Here is a 14,788-nt window from a genome sequence, read left to right as displayed (position 1 = left end):
TGGCTAATTGTGAATGGGAGCGGGTGTGGCATATGGAATGGTATACTATCTATGTTCTGTTTCGAGATTTGCGTGCGTGTCCTTTAACTGTTCCCTGAACAAACAAACAAATAACACATCTTAATTCGAAGGATATGTCTTACCTTTTGCGTTATGACCGAACCCGCGCCGCCGTTCGCTGCCGCCGCTCCGGCAATGTTACCGTTCTTCGGATCCTTGCGCAGATCCTCCGGCTCTCTTTTGATGGTGATCAGCTGCTGCTGCTGTTGTTGCTGTTGCTGTTGCTGCTGTTGCACCGCCGTCGAGACAATGGAGCCTGCACTCCCCACGCCTGCGGCACTCACAATGTCCCCGGGATGCTGCTGCTGCTGTTGTTGTTGCTGTTGCTGTTGCTGCTGCTGCTGTTGCTGCTGGTGGTGCTGCGAGATTGTGGTGGTGGAGACAACGCCAGTGGTGCTGACCGAGGCCGATGACGAGGGGTGGGAGCCGAGCAGAAAGCCTTGGATCTCATTCTGCGATAGGCCCGAGACATCGATGGGTGTGGTCTGGCCATTGAGCTTTCCACTGCTGTCCAGAAAGGGAGAGAGAGAGAGAGAGGGTAGACAGAGAGAGAGCGGCATTATGCATTAGTTAATGGTTGATAAATGATTTAAATCTAGGAATATTAAACTGACACCCCCTCCACCCGATTGACACCCCCACAAGCAGAATCAGCGCTTATCAATCAGAATCAGCGACACCGCAATCAGTGCAGCAATCACACATGAAATCACACATGCAATCACAATCAAGCCGCAGCAAGTGCAACAAGGCTAATTTCATTCACATCTAGAACAACAACAACAACAACAAAAGCCAACTCCTGCGGCAGACACCTGTGCGCAAGCCAAGCTGAAGCCTGGATCTGGATGGGGATGGTGTACCTGCCTCGCCCAAATGGGAGCAATCCCAACTATAATCACGCATGCAACAACACCACACTGGCACGGGCACTGGCACTGGCACTCGTACATATAAACCAGATTCCAGCCTGCTGCGGCGGCAAGTGCTCGGCCCAGCAACAAACAACCACCAGAAACAACAACTGCAACAACTACAACATCCATCCAGAACCAAAACAACTTTTGGCCAGCATCCCAGCCAGCCAGCCAACCAGCCAGCCGGCAGTTGGCAACAAACGAGAAACGAGAAAACGAGGGCTAGTTCCCAACCGAAGCATTAGATACCCTGGCAGATCGTTACCACATGATATAGTCGAAAGATTTTGATCAAATTTAACAGAAATACGAGGAAGTACTTGGGAAGACTGACTGTTAAGTTTGATTAGGGCAAGAGATCCACCGATCTATACAGATCTATACAGAATACAAATGAAAAACTGTAGAAAATAAACAGCCAGGCTTCCAATGGCAGTTATGCTGATTCTGATCAAGAATATATGTACATATACCTTCTGCTAGGGTATACGAGCAAATAATCCCATTGAAGGGAAACAGAATGGAGAGAAATTCAGAAAGAAACAGACTCAAAGGGATCGGCATTCCCCACAGACCGCAAGAGTCCCCTTACCCCAACGATTCTCTTATCGATCGCCTTATCGCATACACCTCTAGGAACAGTCATAAATTAGGCACCACGATCGCCTGGGTCCATGCTATAATCGAATATTGATAACTTTTGGCGTTTTACCAGAGTAACAAAAACAGAAACAGAAACAAAGCCACAGACACAGAGAGGGAGAGGGAGAGAGGTTGAGATAGAGAGACACACAAGGAGACAGGAGACATGCCACCAAGGTCACCCAAAAGCAAAGTCCTTGCAGCTGGCAACTGGTAAACCGGATCTGGTCGAGGCATTACTTCCCCGTCTTTCGGCGACACAATTAAAGCGCTTTGAGGGAAACTCTGGCCCAAGACGCACAAAAAAGGCCAACCAAAAAGTGTTCTCTTGGATGACCAGATGGAACATACACATATGTACATATTTACTCTTAGAAATGGGTTCCATTCAAAGCCTAGAAAAAACTACAGTCTCTGTTTCATCAATGAAAGATCTTCCACTTCAACAGTATTTGTCCTGAAGATTATTATCCAACCAAAACTTATTGAAATTAAGTATGGATCTCCAACAGCTATCGTTATTTCGATGAACTTTTTTGGACTGGTTTCCATGAATTGATTGTTCTTCTATTATTAATACTTCCCAAGACTCTTAGTCCTGTTTCTTTAGGCCATCTGTACAGCTGTGAAGACTTTTTATAGAACTACTGTATGAACTACTTTATTAATAGATGCACATGGATATGCACATCTCATCTTCTCCAAGAAATTCGATATGGAAATTCTGATAGAAAGTCGAAAATTTGTTTAAATTTGTCGAATTTGGAAATCTCTTGGGTCCGAGCCACACCTTTAAACACGTCTGCCGATTTGTCCGTATCAGTGACTGCTGTCCGCTGTCCGTTGTCCGTTGTCCGCTGTCCGTTGTCTTCCGTTAGCAGCTGTTGCAAGAGCGTTCTGCGTTTTTCCCTCCGCTTTTTTTTCGGTATTTTGTTCTTGGTTTTTTTTGGCATTGCTCAACGTTGACAACGGCCGCGGCAGAGATTGCGATCGCTTACGCTCTTGCCCCATTTTGTGGCACTTGGCGTGTTGCCGCAGCCAAGTCTCCCTCTGCGGCCTGCCTGCCAGCGAGTGTCCCGGTTTCACCCGAAGTTGTTTCTGTTTTCGGTTTGTTTTTTGTTCTCGCTCTCCACAACGGACATCGACATGGGTATAGCGCAGAAAGCAACAAAAACGAAACAGAAAAAAAAAGATTGTTTTGGCTTTTTTACGAGTATGTTCTGCAGAACATTTTCGCTATTAAAAGTGACACTCTGATCCTCTCCCCCCGCCCGGATCCCGCTTTCCGGCAGCGCCATAACATTTTTTCGTAATGCGATATGTGACCGATGTCGCTGCTGTCCGCTGCTGGCCCCTGCGCTGCCCGTCCGCTCGCCGCTTTAGGGTCAGAGCCGTGTAACGCACGTAGCGGTTACGGGGAAGCGCGAAAAAGTAACAACACACACATTTATTAGACACACAAAGTGCTACTCATATCTTTGTTCTTCATTGTTTTAAGTATTTCTGTGGCTACAGTGCTCTCCGCCTAGAGAGAACCAAATAAAAATCAAGTGGTTCTTGGGGAAAGAATTATTAAAAGGAAGATCTTTTCTTGGAATATCTTTGATGCAATGTAGGGATGTAAAATATGTTGTTCTCCACTATTTCGAGTGTCTACTGTAGCTATATTTTAATTGTGTTTCTAAGCCAAGTGTTCGGACGGTCGACCTTTTCCAGGCCCCCGAACTGTATTACGGTTACGGTTTCATCATGGCCCTATAAAACTGAAAAACAGAACAGAATCGCGTTCGGATGTTCCGTGCTTGTGTTTTTCATAACCCGCGAGGCGACGTGCCGCATGTGGCAGATTTCCAGGGAAAATGGCCAGCCAGGCCAACAACAATCGACGGCTTGGGGACTTACCTCCACAGCATTTCTGCCCCATGGGGATCGTTGTTGTTGTTGTTGTTGTTGTTGGTCTCCTTTGAGGCCTCGTGGCTCTGCTGGCGGTAGTAGCTGTAGATGGGATATGGCCCTGGACTGGCGATGGCTTGTGGGGCAGGATGGTGCTGATGCTGCTCCTCGTTCAGCAGGAGGCCAGCTGGGGTAAGGCCAGACTGCGGGTGATGCTCCTGGTGCTCTTGGTGGGGCAGTGGCAGTGGCGGTGGCAGGGACAAACTTAAGCCATGATCCTGGTAGTGCGGATGGGGATGAGAATGGAGCTGCTGCTCCTGGTGTTCGCTTTGCCCTATAGCCGGATGCAGGGAGTCCAGGCTGAAGCCGCGCCTGTCGAGCAGGGATGGTGGTGGGTGGGGGAGGGGAATGGGGTGTATTACAACAGGGTCCAAGCCAAGACGAGGCGTGGCAGCCCCAGACAGACAACGCCCATGTGCGTGCATTGGTTTTTGGCAATCGATGGCATGGAAATCGGAGTCGGAGTCGGAGATGCGGCATCATTAGCATTTCCATTTCTATTTTGGTTTTTATTTATTTGTATATTTACATAATCAATTTTTGGACGCCTGAGAGCCAGGTGCGTCCCATTGTATCAGTGTGTGTGTGTGTATCTGTATCTTACGGATATGTAAGCTTTGCGGCAACGCTTTTTACTGCTTTCGGCTTTTGGAATTGATTCGTTTAGCGCTATTAGCGCCATTCGATGGACATACTCGTATGAACAAAAAATACAAAATACAAAAAATACCCACAAAAAAAACGTAAATTTTTTGTTAACACTCTGCCCGCCGGTCCCCCCTCAAAGCTAACCCCTCTTCGGGGCACTGCAAGTGGTCCATTCACTAATTATTTATTTCCCATGAAGCTTTGCCCTCCCCTCCTTTCCGGTACCCCTTGAGGAGGCCGCTAAGTGCACGGCTGGCGGATGGTGAGCCCGTGATTAGGCCAACACTTGGGCCACGCCTCTTGAGTACTTGGGCCGCCCCCCCTGTGGCGCCGTTCGATTGTGCAACAAGTAGCAAACATTTTGGCAAAACAAAAGCACACAATGACAGCCCCTAGTGGCGGTCCTGCGGCGCCTCTGCCACCTGAATCGGGGTGGCACGCAGATTGCGAATATCAGGAGGAGGAACAGGAGGCTGCAACTGTGGTCGCAGAGCGAGAAAGAGAGGGAGAGAGAGAGAGAGAGAGCCTGGGAAGTGCTGGCCCAGGGCAAGGTGATCCGCTCGGACCGAGAGCCGAGTTCCGTGGAACCGGTTCGAGCAGCTGCATGCCACAGCTAATCCCAGGCGCGGACCGCGGAGTGGTGCAGAGCGATGCAGAGCGTTGCGGTGCGGCCGTAACGGTTAAGGCAATCATTATTGATATTAGGAACCTCTTTCCCGGATCCCAGACAACGGGAAGAATCAGAGAGACACAGAGACAGCTTGCTCGGACACCGTCCAGGAGGAAGGGGGAGAGATCTTCTGCCCCTTCCTCAACGAATTACCCGAACAAAGCCCCTCATTTGCATAATGCTTTCAGCCAGGCATCTACAAAAAGGATTCAAGATTCGTTCGGGATTGACGGCAACGGACCGCGGACCGAGGACCGAGGACCGAGGACCACTAAGGATCGCGGACTGCGGACCGCACCGATGGACCCTGGCCTGCCTCGTCTGCGTCGCCTGTCTCAGAGGCATTTGCCACGGTCGAGTGAATGCTCCTTTTTGTCATTGTCTCTCGACGTTGGACATCGCACCTCATTCAGCGTGCAACCCATTCAGAGGGTCCTGTGTCCGACTGTGTCTTCTGCTTGTGCGCAACCCCTTTCTGGGCAGCGTCCTGCACCGTGATTTGCATAAAGGCGGACAAGGACGACTTAGGTAAGGCTTTCAACCCCCTTTTACGGATGAGGCGCAGCAAAGCTGCAGATGCTCCGGGACCACGAGATTGATTGAGATTCGAGTCCGTATGCAAACAGAAAAAAGAATAACAGAAAACAGAAGCCAAAGGACCAGTAGGTCCATTAATATGTCCCCGAGGCGCATCCTTTTCAGCGAGCGGGCTGAAGATCTCTCGGACCACAGATCGACTGTGAGAAACCTCTCGAGATTCTGATTGGAAGGAGAGTGCCAGCGGAGGACAGCTGGGGAAATGGTATTGAAAGCGTTTTTGCTGTTGTTGTTGCATGCCGCATGCCGCATGCCGCATGCAGCATGCAGAGAAAATTATCAACTCTTAAGCCATTTATTTGTATTCTTTTTCGTGTTCGTTTTCTTACCCCCCGATCTCTGGGGTCTGTGTCATTTACATGATCATATTTTATGCAAATGGCTCTCGACGGTGTATCTGTCTCTGTCTTGGGGCCTGACTCTGACTCTGACTCTGACTCTGACTCTGGCTGAGGCTGTGTGGCTCCCCGACTGTGGCACTGACTCTGGGAGAGCTGTCGGGAGCGAGGGGCCACAGCGATGGCCAGCAGCGCTGTCGGGCGTGGGCCATAAATTTCTCATTCGTATCGCATTAATTACTACAATATTATCAGCAGATAGCCACAGCCGAAAGCCACAGACAGATACACTCGGGCACGGGCACGGGCACACACACACTGATACAGTGATACACGGATACACGGATACATCTACGACAGCTGCCATATTGAAAATTAGAGATCACCGAAGCGAAAGCTTTCTGGAAGCTCAACGCACACGCACATGGAAAGCCTTGATGGATCCTTTCCGCAAGGACATCGTCGCGGACATGGGCGTGGTCTGTCTGGACAGACTTCGTCTATAGGTCTACCGTGGCTCGGCCATCCAATCCGTGTAGGACAGCGCATAGCTGGTGCTGCTCGTGGCCTCCTGCATGGCGCTCGACTTGGGGGCAGGGCAGGGCAGGGTATCCTCGTGGGTCTATGTGCAGCACCCCAGCCGATGGATGCAGTCGGGCAGCATTTCAACCGAAGCGAGCACTCACTCAGACTCGGCTACGCGCGATATTGAGACACTTTTTCGATACACTTTAAGCGGATTACGCGACGGCGCCCGAAGTTCTTTCACTGATTTTCAAAGATCAACGAAAACTCTACGTAAATACAGAATGTGGATACATGGGTATAGCTCGACAGATATGTACAACAGTACATATGTACATATATATAGACGGTATGTATATAAACTTGATGCTGTTGTCGACCTTGTGGCTTTTCGATATCAACTGAAAACCACTTTGAGCGTTCGATAAACTTGTAGCGCCAATTCAGAGTTTTTCGAGTGGAGCGAGAGACTCAAAGATCACCAACAGAAATACAACAACAACAACAACAACAGCAGCACAAAAAACATCAACAACAACAACAGGCGACAGTCAACGTCGACGTCGAGCGTATGAGACTCTGAATTGTGTTAACATGTTTCTTTCTTGTCTCCCCAACATCGTCTCCACTTCTCCATATCTCTCGCTCTCTCTGTGTTCTCCCCTCTCTCTCATACTATACCTCTCTCTCTCTCTCTCTGCCTCTGTCTTCTTGCTGCAGGTAGACTGCGCAGGTGAACAGGTTTGTTATTGTATCAAAATGTCCAAACGCTGTTGCACCTTTTAATATTAATAATACTCGTAATAAAATGAGAAGCAAGAAGCAGAAATCGTCAGATTAACGACTAAACGAACTACTAATACCCTTTAGTGCATAAATTAACGTTTCAGTACCTTCCTTTAAGGTACTATCTACTCAAATGATCAATAAAACAATCATTTTTCTCCCCTTTCATAGGTTTTGCCATATTGTATGCATTCGAAGGGTTAATCAAATGATTTGAATATACAAATATCACTATATAATAGCCCAAATATTAGTATTCCAAAGCATTTATTAATCTAAAGTTTCCAAAGCCATACAAAAAGGTGTGTTTAAAAGATAACATTATATTCTACATAGATGGGTAGATAGGATATCTGAAGGTTAAAGCTATATCATTCTATATTCCGCATCCAACTGAACAAGCAGTCCAGCATAGCCGATCCACCGCGAGTGTGGGGAAGGACATGCATGGAAATGCTCCATTTGCACAGCGCGCCTGCGCGACAGCCTGCTGCCAGAGGCTGTGAAACGGCGACAACAGTAAAAATACTGAAATATTGTCAATCAGCGAGCGAACAAGGAGAGTTGAAAGGCAGTAAGAAAGGGGAATACGAAAAGAAGAGCGAGAGGGAGACAGGGAGAGTGGAAGAGAGGAGAATCGTGAGCAAAGAGGCAGGGACAGTCGTCTCAGTTCTATCTCCTGATAAGAGACACTCAAGAGTGGAGCTATTTGTTTGTACAGGAGTGTAAACACAACCCCTACACTCTCACATACACGCAACATAATAAACTTTAACAAAATCGAAAATTAAAGTAAAATAAAATAAAGGAGAGAAAAAATATAAAATGTAAAACGGGGGGAAAATCCAAAAAAAAAAACGAGCAAAAAATATGTTTTACAGCTCAGAAATTTAATACGATCGGTTAAAGTGAAAGTAAGCGGCATATATACATACATACCCATACATACATATACGATATATATATATGTGTGTGTAGGTTTGCACGAGTGTGTGACATACGCATTGACCGCGAACGCCCCGATCAGAAGGCTGTTGCCGAAGGTTATCCTTGTGTATGGAAATTTCATAAAATGCATTCATTTTGCACAATTTGTGGGGTTTCCGCATCGCAATAAGGAAAAAAACAAAGCCCCATTCCCCGTAACCAAAACACTGTGCAACAAAAAGTTGCGTTGGGTTTGGTGCACGTGCACATCTACAAAATATAGGGGATCTTTTAGCAAATGTCAAAGTTGAATATTTCCCAGAGAGAAAAGCTTACGTCAAATAACAATAATCATATTTTATGGCCATCGAATTATATAGCACTTTGAGCTTTTATACGAATATGATTCCTAAACGAATCCACTAAGTCGATTCTATTTATAGCTCTATCAAATGTCAAAGGTGACCGCACAGATTTTTTAAATAAAGGAAATGCAAATTTGATATGCCATTTTACTCTGGCACAACGATATTGTATTTTATGGATTCATTGACTGTGAGTCTTATATTTTATGAATATTGTATGTGCAGATTTATTCATTAATGGATTTTCTTATTATTCAAATTTGAGTTTATTTTGGCGATATTTATGGACATCATTTTTGCATTCCGATACCATTCACAGATCAACGTGGGGCCCATCCATTTTTTGTTAAAAAAGTCTTTGCCTCCCCCCCAATTAATATTTGTATATTGCACTCCTACCGTGATATTTGTTTTCGTTTCAAATACAAAAATTTTATTGACGAATCCATACCACTTGAGCCTGGTGAGGGGGAAGCTGTTGCACAAGTCTTCGTGCGGTAAAGTAATATAATGCCCAATTTGCGGGGTAATAGAACAATTTTATTGCCAATGGCGAGAATAATAAAATCGTACATTGGTTTGCACTCAACTCAGCCGAATAATCTGGCCAATACGGTGGATCGTAAAACGACCGGCAATTGGCAATTTTTAAAAATGCAATGTAATTGCTGTGGCGGAGCTTTCATCTTAGCATTTGCTTGGCTGAGCTTTAAGCTTGGACTAAATGCAACCCTGGTGGGTACTAACCACAAAAATAAGTGTATCCTTTTCGGGGCCTTAAGCCATTCGAATCTTTGCTGTCTAGTGTTCATATGATATTTCGCATTCTTTATAAGGAACATACATATATGCACGAGTATGCGTGCTTTTTTTTCTGAGTAATGGGAAAATCCTTTGCTGTTGAGTGTAGATTAAGACGCTGAAAGGGATATGTGATGCGGTGACAGACACAATGGAAAGGATCGCACGAAACAAAGGTCAACTGGAATTTATACGGACGCTGTCCCGTTGCAGCCTCTTCTCCTCGCCCTCCGACACACGAATTGGCTGCGGCTTAATTTGACTTTAATGAAAACGTGGCAAAGCGAACACTTTTGGGACGTGGACGCGGACATGTGGACATCTGGACATGTGGACATGTCCTCGGATGCGGCTGCTTATCAACGAGCAAACAAAACAAACTGTACATCAACTTGGTTGAGGCTGCGGCGGCTCTGGAGGCTCTGGCTGTGGCAGAGACTGAGGCCAAGTCCAATCGGGCAACACGCAAGGTCCCAGGCTGGTCAAGCGGCAGCATCCACAGCATGCCACAGTGAGAGTCAGAGTCAGAGCCACAGTCAGAGGCAGGCCAAAGCCAGACCCAAAGTCCGAATCGAAGACGACGTCGGTCCATATGCGGAAACGCAATTTTGTCGTTATTTATGGACCTTGCCGCGCATGCAACATGCAACGGACGACTCTCGGAGGCTGCTGCTGCTGCTGCTGCTATAACAGGATGGGCTGGGACGTTGGCATTAGAAGAATAAGAATAAGAATACGACGAGCATCAGGATGGAGGCGGAGGAGTGGTGCTGGCGATGGCGATGGCGATGCCTGATGCGGCTGCGGCTGCGGCTGATGCAGATGCGATGGCGTTGCAGATGTCCGACCATCCAACCGATCGAGCGACCATTCCAGCCAGATGACGATGACTTAGTTGCTCTCGACGAGGCTCCGAGCCGGACCGAGGCCAGCCCCCGGCGGCACCTTGCTTAAGGAGTCGGAGGCTGCGCTTGCATCTCACCTCGCTAACGGTTCTCTATTAGATTAATTTATATTCAAATTTTTATTACTTGCGCATACCAAATGCCCCACCGCACCGCACAGCCGCACAGCCCCACCACTGCCACGCTCCTCCACAACTGGCGACTGCTCTGAAATGAATTGCCAACCCATTCGGGGGCTCTCTGTGTTCTGTGGTTGGGGCACGGCACACATCCGCGTGGTAGAGCCGAGGCTGGTGATGGTGCCTGGATCTGGGTGTTATTAGCTCGCCTACTTGCGCATTCGATGCACGCCAGAATGCCAAAGTTGTGGATGTTGCTGTTGCTTTTGCTGCTGCTGCTGCTGCTGCAGCGACTGATGTTGCAGGGGCAGCAATAACGTATAGAAGAAACAGTTACAACGGAAGCTGTCATTCCACTGGGGGAATGGGGCATGGGGATTGGGGATTGGGCGACTGAGGATGAGGACTCTGACTTGAACTCAATGTTTGGGGAACGGGAATGGGGCATGGAGAATGCCAGAATGCGCTGGCGTTACCGCTGCCGCTGCCACTGCCACTGCCACTGCCACAGCCACTGCAGTTGCAGATGTTGCTGCTGCTGCTGTGGCTGCTGTTGCCGGTTGACGATGTTGGCCTATCGCAATAATTAACAGTAAAATGCGCGCCCGGCAAAAGCGGTTAATTCAAATGCATGAGAAATGCAAATGACAAACATTGATTTGAAAGGACCTGGAAGACACTGAAGAGGCAGCGGACGGAGAACGGAGTAAAGACAACTGAGAACGGGAAGACGGGGCAGACGGACAACCGAATCGAAGCTAAAAACTATGATCCCACTGTCCCCAATTAAGATGTTGATGTCGTAACAAGCAGAAGCAGCAACAGGAACCAGCAACACATCCAACGATGGAGCAATTAGTGAAGCCGTATATTCTGCTTAATAGAACGGAACTCAGAGATGGAATGGAGCTCGGAGCTAGTGCTTCAGAGTACTATCTTGTACCAGGAAGCTACAGAATGCGTATAATGATTACCTTTGTAACGATCCTTGATACATTTCGACTAGGAATCCTCAGTTTCTTCAAAAAGTATGGTCAAGTTAAGATGCTATGTGACAGATATTTGTTTTTGCTTTGAGATTTATTATTACCTAGACAATTGAAGAAACGACTATTCTTTTGATATCTAAGGGGGAATATTTGATATTACTAGGGAAAAGAGTAGGTCCTTCTATGGAAACTCATATTTTTCGAGTGGAATACGGAATTTACAGCCAGGAATCCTCCCAGGATCAGGGCAAATTCCATACTTTTGAGGAAACAGCTTGACATATTATATGAGTATACAAATATTAGATCCCCTAACAATGAAACTACTTCTCCTAATTGAGAGCCCCGTAAAGTTCCAATTAAGCCAATAATTAAAGAGTTTTTCTCTGCTCAAGCTGGGCACAAAACACAAAACATTCACACCGAACCACTTAGGTAATGGCTCATTGCCATTCCGACAACCCTTTTTGCCCTTAGATCGGACTCGTACTCACCTTTGTAAATGGTCCTCGCTGACATCGGCCACGATGTAGACGGGCTGGCCTGTGGCACTGGTGGTGGTGGCATAGGGGAGGCCCGCCTGGACCACCACTTGGCCGTCGGAGACGAGGCTGCCGATGTCGCCGCCCGAATAGATCTCGAGGCCCTTCTGGTCGGTGGTGGAGTAGATGACGGTCTTGCTGCCGTCGTTGTAGATCAGATCGATGTGCTTGTCCGTCTGGTAGAGGTCCGGGTCGAGCTTCTGCGGCACGGCCAAATGGGGCAGCTGTTTCACGTTCACATTGACGCCGTTCGGGTCGGAGGTGGTGTAGATGATCGAGCCCCCGCCGGCCGCATGCTTCTTGTGGTCCTCGTAGAGGTCCGCCTCCGTTTTGATCACGTTGCTGTTGTCGTTGCTGTAGTGCAGCACGGAGGCGTCCAGGGGCAGGGGCGAGGTCTGGTAGACGGCCTGGTGGTCGTTGTTCATTTTCTGGGCCTGGTTGTACATGGCGGTGGCCACCGCATTGTCGTTGGGCATCAGCTTCGAGGGATCGCTGACGATGCGCGTGAGGATGTGCTCTCCGGCCTCGTTCCGCGACAAGATGTGATGCTCCCCGTTGATGATTTCCCGCGAAATGATCTGCTGTTGCTCTCCGTTCGGTCCCACGACGCGGATGATCTGGTTCTCGTCGAACTCGATCTTGGCCAGCGGCTGGTGCTCCGTCTGCTGCTGCTGCTGTTGTTGTTGTTGTTGCTGCTGCTGCTGCTGGGCGTGCTGTGTGCCCAGCTGGGCCGCGATCCGTGCATCGATGGCATGAGCATCGTCCGCGGCACCGTCGGCGGGCATCACCACCTTGGGCGTCTCGTAGATGAAGACCGCCTCCTTGTCGTACAGCTTCGAGGAGTCTGTGTGCAGGTCCAGGACGTTGACGTTCGTCATGGTAGCCAGCTCCGGCTGGGGACTGTCCGGGGAGCGGTGCATGGTGGTCAGCAGGGGTACTCCGTTGGGCGCCAGGGGGGAACTGTTGGCGCCTCCGCCGCCGCCGCCTCCTCCCTGCTGGATGGGTGAGAGAGAGGCGTCACTAAGGACTCCCACTCCCACTCCTACACCGATTCCTACGCCGACTCCTCCGACGCCCACTCCGATCCGACTGTGGGGGTGCTGGTGCAGCGAGTGACCGTGGCCGTGGCTGTGCGTGTGGGAGTGTGTGTGCGCGTGGGCGTGCCCGTGGGCGGACAACGAGAGCTCGTTGGACGTGATGACGCTCGTTGTGGCGGTGGATGTGGACATTATTCAACCTGGTTGTCTCTCCTGGCTAAGGCTCCTGGCTTACTTCACTAATTTGAACTGGATTCCGGATTGCACTCGTGGGTTAGGACTGCGTAGCACTGCGATGAGGAAGGACTATGTCTAGGACTTGGCCTGCTCATCGATTCCCGACCGATGGTTAAGGCTCTCACTGTTGCTGCTGCTTCGATAGCTCCTTGCGGGTATAAACATAATAAATATCACTTATCAACGGATTGATTCAAGGCACTATGTTGATTTGCTTCGATTTGGATATCGGTGTTCCGTGTTCGGTTGAGCTTCTGGTTGTTCTTGCGGCTGCTGCAGTTGCTGTTCTTCGTTGTGGCTTCTTCAATTACTGCATTCTATGGCACTAAGGAACTTCCTTTCGTTGTTTTCTCGGCTCCGGCTGCAAAAAGACAATGAAACAATGGACACAAATGATTAGACAGTGTGAAAGTAGGAAGAAGATAGTCTTGATTGCAGGGACTTGCAAGACGTTTGAGATAACAGAGTGTTCTAGTCTGAGAAATTGTACTTATAACTTCAGGGAAATTTCTGTTGGGTGGGCGGACTCTGAAGCTTCCTGTAGTTCCAAGAGAAAGACTTAAGATCTGAGCGGGAACTGCTTACACTGCCTACACTTGCACTGCTTACTATCTACAACGAGAACTGCTTGCATGTGCACTCATTAAGTCCCTTCTACACTGTCTGTTAACAGCTAGTGCATGTGCACTGCATATTTTATATGAACTGCTTTCCTTGCTGAGATTTCCCCCACTGCTCAGGGAATCCCCAACTGAATCATAGCCACCTCTCTCTCCCACCCCCACAAATTTGGCATTCCTCTGGCCCTCCCTCGCTACCTTCCTCCCTATGTGCATGCTAAACTAACAACAAAAGCAACAACTGCCGCACTCGCTGTCGCTATCGCAGTCTGCTTGGCGCCCGGGCCCTGCTACACACCCCCCTTACACACACACACACACCCCCACCCAACAAAAAGAAGCAGCGCAACCCAAACATAATCGGAAGACGGAACGGGTTCAAACGTCGGCGATGAGTCGAAGCAGTTGTTGATGTTGCTGTTGCTCTTGCTGGTGTTGGTGAGCGATTTGCAAGCACACAAAACAGACCAACAAACAAACAAAAACGGAAACCGAGAGAACGGCAGACGAATGGACAGACAGGTAGACGTACAGACAGAAAGACGGAACGAAAGGGGGGCAAACAAAAGCCAGATTGGCCTGGCCTGTGCGCACACGTGCCCGTCGAACAAGTTTGACTCCTTCGCAAATGTCAAACGTGTAACTGCATAACTCAATCCAACCCAACACGGCACAACCACAACACAACACACAACTCAGCCGCAGCTCATCAGCAGCAACAACAGGTGGGAAAGAAGAAGAGGCAGCGTGGAGTTGGGGAAGCGGCGTCGCTGCCGACGCAGACAGAAGCCGCTGGCAGCGCTGCCATATTTGTGTGCGATGTTGTTTTGTTTACAACGGTGCTTTGTGTGAAATTAAACAGAGATATACACCTCTCCTTCCCAAACCCCCGCCGCCCCGTGCCCATGCAGCGTGCCCTGACACTTCCAAACAAGCAGCAAACAAGCAGAGCAGCGGAGCGCAGCGCAGCGCAGCGCAGAGAGAGGCAACCAGTCTGTCGATCAGCTGTTAATAGTCCAGAATCTCATCTCCGACTTAGTTTTATCTGCCGCACAGCAAAAACATGTTTATGAGGGATTTTGAAACCGAAACCGAAACTGAACCAAACCA

General features: G+C 48.7%; 1 protein-coding gene across 13 annotated transcripts in view; it reads right to left on the bottom strand.

Annotated features, from left to right (window-relative positions):
- Window positions 1–14,788, bottom strand: part of grh (grainy head) — a 39,632-nt gene that overhangs the window by 20,061 nt on the left and 4,783 nt on the right. For 5 of the 13 annotated variants that reach the window (XM_033378022.1, XM_033378024.1, XM_033378023.1 and 2 more), the window contains exons 2-3: window positions 11,737–13,419; window positions 144–567 (exon numbers count right to left, since the gene is read on the bottom strand). In XM_033378022.1, the coding sequence (XP_033233913.1) occupies window positions 144–567; window positions 11,737–13,013 (1,701 nt within the window). In that variant the 5' untranslated portion in view covers window positions 13,014–13,419. Of the gene's footprint in view, window positions 1–143; window positions 568–3,521; window positions 3,885–6,337; window positions 6,751–11,227; window positions 11,321–11,736; window positions 13,420–14,788 lie in introns of those variants that run through there. The other 8 variants (XM_004444425.3, XM_004444426.3, XM_004444428.3 and 5 more) reach the window with 5 other exon arrangements.

Source organism: Drosophila pseudoobscura, chromosome 3, assembly GCF_009870125.1.
Source record: "Drosophila pseudoobscura strain MV-25-SWS-2005 chromosome 3, UCI_Dpse_MV25, whole genome shotgun sequence".
NCBI classification, from domain to species: domain Eukaryota; kingdom Metazoa; phylum Arthropoda; class Insecta; order Diptera; family Drosophilidae; genus Drosophila; species Drosophila pseudoobscura.
This window is presented reverse-complemented; position numbering and strand designations above follow the sequence as displayed.